Genomic DNA, 9147 nt, shown 5'->3' with positions numbered 1-9147 from the left:
GTATTACCTTATTAACTCATTTAATTCATCCATTCAAGTCCATTTGCAATGTGAATTGTAATGTCTTCGGTCACATGGATTTTCTATTCCACGTGTGGACAAGGTACGTTCACTACTGGATGGCACTCAACATGTAAGACGATTGAAGCCCAAATGACAACCTTTATTCAGACCCATTTTAAACATTCTGCGATTGATGATGCAAGTGCTAACTAGCGTTTGGATGTTTTTTTTGTAGAAAATCAAGGAGAGTGGAGTTCAACAACAGCCTCCTGGCTGTTCCACTGCCACGCCTTTCTAGTTGGATTTGTTGTAAGTAAAGGACCATCAATAACAGTTACCGCCTTGAATCACCAGGGGACAATAACACACTCTTTAATGAAAGCAGGGAAGAGATTTGTCCTGTCTGTCCCTGTTACTGAAGGAGGAGGAGGATAAGGGGGGGGAGGGGGGGAGGTGTCACCAAGATTGGAAACACAGCTAAAAGTTGATGTGATGATTTGTGTAGTTCCTCCTATTGAGGCTCTGCTTGGTGCCAAACTGAGGCGCTCTTCAGGGTTTCCTTCCCGACTCCCTCCTCACCAATGTTTCCCCTGGCATTCCAGCCAGCGACGCTGCCAAGCCAATCACCCTGAGAGCCAGCTGTGTGTGCCCTCTGGGGTGTGATGTGTCTGTGTGTGTGTGTGTGTGTGTGTGGGGGGGGGGGGGGGCAGGGTGTGTGAGAGCCTGGCAGGCTGGGTGGTGGCGGAGCTGGTGGGCGGGGCCATAACGAGGCCTGGTGGATTCTGTGCCTCTGCCAGCTGTCCCATTAGCTGAGTGCCTCCCAGCCCGGGCACGGCTGCCCACAATGCCCACCCAACCACACACACACGCGTACACACACACACACACACGTACACACGTACACACACGCACACACACGCACAATCCTAATCCTAAAACATATTTCATGTAGATCAAGGAAATGGTTTGTTAACTGGAAACCATGGACACATTTTCTTCTTCTTGTCGTGCTGTAATCCTGTCAGGAGCATGTTGTGGGGCTCTCAGCATTTATACTGCCAGCTCTATCCTCACAGAAGCCTTTGTGTGGATCGACAGGCTAATATGCTAAAAACTGGTGAAAGCATGTGGCTTAAGAGTGAGGATGCACGGACACCATGCTATGCGCCGTTAATCCAACGAGACCCGACGCCTCTGTTGTTCTCAGTCGGACCCAAAACACATCGTCACGGCAATGGAGACACTTTTTTTCATAATTTGGTGTAATTTTAAAAGGAGAATGCCGCTGCGTTTTGGCAGGGAGCATTCAGCACTGAGAACGAGGATCCTAACGTCCTACTGGCCAGAAAGGCTGACCAACACAGCTGGGTCTTTCCTCGTCACACACACTCCATTACAGTCCTGTTCTCCTGGGGTTGACCCCTGCTGACCTCATCAGACCTGCTCGCCCCCACTCTGACCTCATCAAAGATGGACATCCTACAGCGCCCGTGGACTGGACAACACGCAGCAAAAACCTCCCATCCATTAAGATGCCAGGAGCACTGTAAGCAGAGTCAGGGCCAGAGTTCTTCACTGACACAACTGAACCTCCCCCCCCCCCCCCCCCCCCCAGGCCCTCGGTGGACAATCCAGTCAGGGCCCCAGTCACAATATCCGCCCACACAGCCTGCTGGTGATGGAGGGGGTCTGACAGGGTTAGGGGGGCCGGCTGTAGGACGGGGCCCTCATTGAGCTCTTGAGCGATGAGCCAGGTCATCACATCGCTCCACCTCATCCATCATGCCACACAAATGCCCCACACAAAGAGACACAGTCCTGTCTCCGCTCCCGACGCATTCAGACCCTCCGCTCCCGACGCATTCAGACCCTCCGCTCCGCTCCTTGGCTCTCTCTGTGTGTTTGCCAAAGAGTATCAGCTTTTTTAATCAGTCTGTTTCGCTTTGGAGCTGTAGGAGGATTCAGGTGGCTGTTCTACTCAGGTGGGAGGAAGACATCAGAGAGGAGAGAGAGAGAGAAAGAGAGGGGAGAGAGAGAGGGGAGAGAGACAGAGGAGAGAGAGAGAGAGAGAGAGAGAGAGAGAAAGAGAGGGGAGAGAGAGAGAGAGGGGAGAGAGACAGAGAGAGAGAGGGGAGAGAGACAGAGAGGAGAGAGAGAGAGAGAGGGAGGGAGAGAAAAAGGGAGAGAGAGAGACAGAGAGGAGAGAGAGACAGAGAGAGGAGAGAGAGAGGAGAGAGAGACAGAGAGGAGAGAGAGAGAGGGAGGGAGAGAAAAAGGGAGAGAGAGACAGAGAGGAGAGAGAGACAGAGAGAGGAGAGAGAGACAGAGAGGAGAGAGACAGAGAGGAGAGAGAGAGAGAGGGAGGGAGAGAGAGAAAAAGGGAGAGAGAGAGACAGAGAGGAGAGAGAGACAGAGAGAGGAGAGAGAGAGAGGAGAGAGAGACAGAGAGGAGAGAGAGAGAGAGGGAGGGAGAGAAAAAGGGAGAGAGAGAGACAGAGAGGAGAGAGAGACCGAGAGAGGAGAGAGAGAGAGGAGAGAGAGACAGAGAGGAGAGAGAGAGACAGAGAGGAGAGAGAGACAGAGAGAGACAGAGGAGAGAGGGAGACAGAGGAAATGTAGTAAAGCAACAAGGCGGGAGACGAGAGAGATTGGCTAGATCCACTAGAGCTGGAGATTGACAGAGGAAGCGAAAGCCTCAGAGACTGTAGGGACATTAATAGAGCAGAAGCCTCAGAGACTGTAGGGACATTAATAGAGCAGAAGCCTCAGAGACTGTAGGGACATTAATAGAGCAGAAGTACTTTGTAGTCCTTTATTTCTTAGTTGCTCCTCCCACAGTATTGAATTGAAATGCATTACAGTTACATTGTAGAAAGCATAAACAAAGTACCTCAACTTGCTGATTACTTTTTAAAACGGATTATAAACAAAACAACGACGACAAAAAACAACAATCTGGTCCCTCAAAATGGATCAACGTATATAATCTGTTATTTCTTATAGGTCTGGCACAAGGGATTAACATGGACTCAACATCACACAAGCTTGCAGACAACCGTAAAAAACGTCAGACATAGATCTAATCAGACCAATCATGCTTTAATGAAGAAATGATGCCATTTTTATTTGATCATTCTTTATAAGGATTTTTCATTTTCTTACATTTGAATCAGTTCATTTTCATACAAAAAACGAGTTAATATCTATGCATGGACCTGTTTCATTAGAAGAATAAGAGAGAATGGTGTTTAATACTATCCGGCACTCAGACATATTCTACAAACCCCACAGAACTCTGGATCGAGCTCCGTGGAAGTCCTCTGTACAGAGGGGAGAGCAGTACTATTCAGTAAACAAACTACAGTTTGCCAAGAAATAAATACAATTCTCAACGTACAACAGCAACAACAACAACACCGACATAAATGACAAAAAAAAAAAAAAAGAATCATGATTGTCTAAAAAAAAAAGAAAGACACACAAAGATCGAGTCGCTAACAACTACCATTTAGGCTATGTAGTGGTATGATCGGCTGACTACTGTGAGTTTGGGCTAAAGAGGGAGAGGCTTTGTGGGGGTTTAAAGAACGACAATACATCTCAGTACTTGCTACTCAGTAAAAAAAACGTGGTTTTCTTCCACTAAAAAGACAATCTATTTATATCTTTTCACAGATGCACAGGTGGGCAGGATGGAGAGCAGTTGACAGTCTTGTGTGCAGTGCTTGGATTGTGCAGACACAAGCACCTCGGCAAAATAACAGGCAATGTAGAAGGCTGGTCTGGTCACTGTTTTTTAAACTATTTCCTTTCTTTTAGATCTTTAGAGACTGTAACCGTGGTGATGTAGTGAATGCCCTTGTGTCTGAAACTCAGGAGAGACTTTCATGTGAAAAACCGTCTGCAATTCAACCCCACCTTTCCAAACATCTTCGCAAAGTATACTATCTCTAGGGCCAGCTTTGCTTCTCCGGGGGGCTCCGGGAGGTCACGATGAGGAGGGGGCAAGGTTAAGGAAACGGTGGGGCACTCTGAATTAGGTGTTCAAATACAACCCTAACACACGTCTAGTGGGCTCGGCTCTTCCTATTGGATAACAGACGCTTCAGACACGTAAGCATGTGGTTAACCTCCATCCCCCCTGTCCAACAGCTGCCTTTGCTGTGCAAAACATAGAAACTCAAACGGAATAAATACAGCTATTATTATTCAGCATTATTATTGTCATTATTATCATCACTATCATCATTGTCAATATTAACGAGGGTAACCGGATGTAGCGGTGGTGGGCTGTTTGGGCGGCGCGGGTCTGGGGCGACCCTGCCAGAGGCGTTCTGCTCAGCAGTCTCTGATGAGCCAGGCTCCACAGACCTTGCCGCCGGCCCAGGGGGCTCCCAGTGCCATAGGTCGGGGTCAGAGGGGGGCTATCATACATGGCTGAGGGACTGGATGGCGCTGGACTCAGCGGCAGCACGGGCTAGGCTGTGCCACATGCTGGCGGGGGAGTGAGAGGCCGGGTGGAGCGCATCCTTGTCAGCCAGGGAGAGCATCATGGCATAGGCCTGGAGGGATGGAGGGGAGAGGGGTTAGACCACAACACACACACACACACACACACACACAGACACACACACAGGTACACACACACACACACACACACACAGGTACACACACACACACACACACACACACACAGACACACACACAGGTACACACACACACACACACACACACAGACACACACACACACACACACACACACACACACAGGTACACACACACACACACACACACAGGTACACACACACACACACACACACACAGGTACACACACAGGTACACACACAGACAGGTACACACACACACACACACACACACACACAGGTACACACACACAGACAGGTACACACACACACAGGTACACACACACAGGTACACACACAGGTACACACACACACACTCACAGACAGGTACACACACACACACACACACACACACACACACACACACACACACACACACACACAGACAGGTACACACACACTCACACACACAGAAAGGTACACACACACACACACAGACAGGTACACCCACACACACACACATGTACACACAGCATGTGTTACCTGGGACTTGGACTTCCTGTACAGGGGCTGTTTGATGGTCTCCACCAGACTAGAGGAGCTGAAGGAGGCTGCGTCACCATCACTGAACTCGCTCTCCTCCATCTTATGCATGTCAGAGAGCTGGCGGATGTGATCGAGCGCTGAGTATCCACTCTGATCATCCTCCTCATACCTGCTGTGGACGAGGGAGAAGCAGGCGTTAGCACGTTAGCATGTTAGCACGTTAGCACGGCGCACGACCGCTAGCCAAGTCTGCCTACACAACTTTCAACTTTCAGACAGAGGAATGGACATGCCGTTTCCCTCCGACCCAGGGCCTCATGAGGGTGTTCAGACCCAGGGCCTCATGAGGGTGTTCAGACCCAGGGCCTCATGAGGGTGTTCAGACCTAGGGCCTCATGAGGGTGTTCAGACCCAGGGCCTCATGAGGGTGTTCAGACCCAGGGCCTCATGAGGGTGTTCAGACCCAGGGGCTCATGAGGGTGTTCAGAGTGTTTGGTCCGCTCACCTCCGTGGAGACGGTTTGCAGCTCAGGTCCACATCATCCGCTCCCTCGAAGTCGATGTCGTCTTGCACAACGTCGTCATCGTCATGGTTACAGGGAAGTGTTTCATCTCCCGGTTTCCCGGCAGAATCACTGTGCTCCTCGTCTTCCTCATCGTCGGGGCCAACAAGCTCCTCCCCATCCTCTGGGTCGCGGGACCCCCGGGTAGCCTGGAGGGGCTTCTCCTGCCCATTCAACCTGGGAAGGACAGACACCACACATGAACCATACCGCACTACAACCACACCACACATCAACCTCACCACACTACAACCTCACCACACATCAACCACACTACAACCTCACCGCACTACAACCACACCACACATCAACCTCACCACACTACAACCTCACCACACATCAACCACACTACAACCTCACCGCACTACAACCACACCACACATCAACCTCACCACACTACAACCTCACCACACATCAACCACACTACAACCTCACCACACTACAACCTCACCACACATCAACCTCACCACACATCAACCTCACCACACATCAACCTCACCACACTACAACCTCACCACACATCAACCACACTACAACCTCACCACACTACAACCACACCACACATCAACCTCACCACACTACAACCTCACCACACATCAACCACACTACAACCTCACCACACTACAACCTCACCACACATCAACCTCACCACACATCAACCGCACCACACTACAACCTCACCACACATCAACCTCACCACACTACAACCTCACCACACATCAACCACACTACAACCTCACCACACATCAACCTCACCACACTACAACCTCACCACACATCAACCTCACCACACATCAACCACACTACAACCTCACCACACATCAACCTCACCACTCAAAAGCACACTCTTCATGCAGTCCAGCCCCCTGCACCATCGCACACTTCAACCACACGCTGCACACAAGGTGCATCATTCGCTAATTCTCTAACTATGAGGGGAGAAAGAGAGAGAGAAAGAGAGAGAAAGTGATAGATGGGAAACGTAAGAGATATTGTGAAACGGACTGGATGAGAGATACGGAGAGCGAGTGAGAAAAAGAGAGAGAGAGAAAGAAAGAGACAGAGAGAAGGAAGAGAGGAGAAAGATCTACATTCATTGTGTCATAGAGGCAGGGAGGGGAGGCAGGGAGCCAGGGAGGGGAGGCAGGGAGGCAGGGAGGGGAGGCAGGGAGGCCCCTTTGGGTACTGGATCGGTCCGCCACTTAGCTGGGCCGCTCTGCCTCCCTGCCTGTTTATTTTCCTACTATCTCGTATTCATCTAATAGGCAAAATATTTAGCTGACAGCCCCATTTGGTGGGAGAGTTATGAGAGCGTTGCCAACCAGCCCATTTCCCAGTCCCTACGGAGAGAAGGCCAGCTATCCAAACTCTCTGTGTCTTAATCTGCCCACTGCCTCTGCGCCACAGGAAACAACCATTTGGTAAATCATCTGGAACCACATTTAGACTGATTCACTAATTACACTCAGGGATGTCTTTCGTCAGCTCACAAAAATGCAATTTCTGCACAAAGAGTCCAGAAAGCAGAAGAGGGAAAGAAAGTAAAAGATTGACAGAGAGACAGAGAGAAAGAAACAGAAAGAGAGACATGAAGATGAATTAAGAAAAGAACAGAACATATTATAACCAAACTCCCCTCAGAGATGAGAACATTCTTACAAACAGGATGTGATGCGTTTTAAAAAGCGGCTCACAAACTGAACAACTGTGGCAGAAAATAGGGGAAATGATTGAAGTCTATATTTGTGCACAGTGCAGAATGTACACTGTACGGATGTAGATTCAGATACAACAGAAGTATTTCAGAAGATGTTTTACTGAGTTTTTGAGAGTTTCTAAAAAGCAGTGCCCCCTGGTGGAGGAGGAGCACTAGGCAGCCTGTACACTTGGGGTGCAGTGTCCAGACTGCAGGTCTACACAAGGGGACAAGCTCTGGGAGAAAAAGACCAAGCTCTATGATTGAGAAAACAGATTCGCTAATTACGCTTTCAAACGTGGTAATTTGCTGGGGATAAAGTATCTATCATAAGTAGTCAGGAGCACAGCACTTTGAAAGGAAACATGAGCTGACCTCTTGACCTCGGACTTCTACCCTCTTCCTGTAGGCAGACATGTTGGGTCCAGATGTGGCCTGCTCACATCTGCAAGTCTCTCTCTCTCCCTTTCTCCCTCTCTCTCTCCCTTTCTCCCTCTCTCTTCTCGCTCTTCTCCCTCTCTTCTCCCTCTCTCTCTCTCTCTCTCTCTTCTCTCTGTCTGTCTCCCTCCCTCTCTCTCTCTCTCTCTCTCTCTCTCTCTCTCTCTCTCTCTCTGTCTCCCCGTGTCTCTCTCTTCTCTCTCTCTACTGTCTACACTTCATGTCCTCCAGACCGACCCAGACTGGGAGATCTCTATCTTCTCCCCAATCTCTCCCTGATCACTCCAAGACAGATATAAATAAACCCACCAACCTTCTTGCTCCACTAGCTTGCTTTAAACTCTCCTTCAAGTTTCAGGAATTTATTTGCATAATCATGAAAGATAATTGTATGCACACAGATATCTTTGCACATGCATGGCCAAAAGTCAACAGTTAAAATGAGCCCCTGCACGTTTCCAAATGTTGTAATGATCCAGAATGTCAGTTATGATCATGTTTTACCCAGAACCCCCCTGGGCAACATTGTAATTAATAAAGTCTTCGGACTGTAGAGCAGCAGGGGTCTCGTGGGGTCAAGCAAGGCCGTGTCCACTGGTGTTTGCCTATAATCATCTCCCTGTTTACCCCACAGCTCTGAATGACTGCTGAAGAAACAGACAGACTAGTCCCATGTCTGTTCAGGCTGTTCTGCTGAAGTCGTTCACACACAAAGACCGACATACATTCACACACACACACACACACACACACACACACACACACACACACACACACACACACACACACACACACACACACACACACACACACATACAATAATAAACACCCACATCCATGACACTTACCCTTCCTCAGAATGGTCAGGAGATGCCTGTCTCTGGCCTGTATTGCCGATAAAGTTTCGTATTTCATTGAAGTAGGAGTCTTCCTTGTCGTCTAGTATAGCACTGCTACTGTCCAGCTCAGAGCGAGGGGAGGACATAGCGGTGCCTGGACACACACACACACACACACACACACCTCAATCAGGACTCCACATTGGGACTTACAGTGAATTGAACTTTACAACAATATCCGTCACTGTGAGATCTCTCAGACAAGACCAGAGAGCTGACCACACAGGCTTCACACAGGGAGAGGAGTGTCATTTACAGAGCTACTGTAGTCAATTATTTTTGATTAATTCGAGACGTCCAGTTTATGACTGGCTGCTGGCCACATGTCACTGGTCTCCAGAACTATTTCAGTCTTAGCAGCACAGTCTCTCAGACTAACAGTCTTGGTTTCTGCTGTAAAAGCAATTCAGTCAGAGAAAA

General features: G+C 49.1%; 1 protein-coding gene across 5 annotated transcripts in view; it reads right to left on the bottom strand.

The window, feature by feature from the left end:
* Positions 1-2800: 2800 nt before the first annotated feature.
* mecom (MDS1 and EVI1 complex locus) overlaps positions 2801-9147 on the bottom strand; it is a 25714-nt gene continuing 19367 nt past the window's right edge. For all 5 annotated transcript variants that reach the window (XM_062472874.1, XM_062472871.1, XM_062472870.1 and 2 more), the window contains exons 13-16: positions 8677-8821; positions 5638-5871; positions 5130-5304; positions 2801-4565 (exon numbers count right to left, since the gene is read on the bottom strand). In XM_062472874.1, the coding sequence (XP_062328858.1) occupies positions 4431-4565; positions 5130-5304; positions 5638-5871; positions 8677-8821 (689 nt within the window). In that variant the 3' untranslated portion in view covers positions 2801-4430. The remainder of the gene's footprint in view (positions 4566-5129; positions 5305-5637; positions 5872-8676; positions 8822-9147) is intronic.

This window comes from Osmerus eperlanus, chromosome 11, assembly GCF_963692335.1.
Source record: "Osmerus eperlanus chromosome 11, fOsmEpe2.1, whole genome shotgun sequence".
Classification (NCBI taxonomy): Eukaryota; Metazoa; Chordata; class Actinopteri; order Osmeriformes; family Osmeridae; genus Osmerus; species Osmerus eperlanus.
Note: the sequence above shows the minus strand (reverse complement) of the source record. Positions and strands in the feature narration are given on the sequence as shown.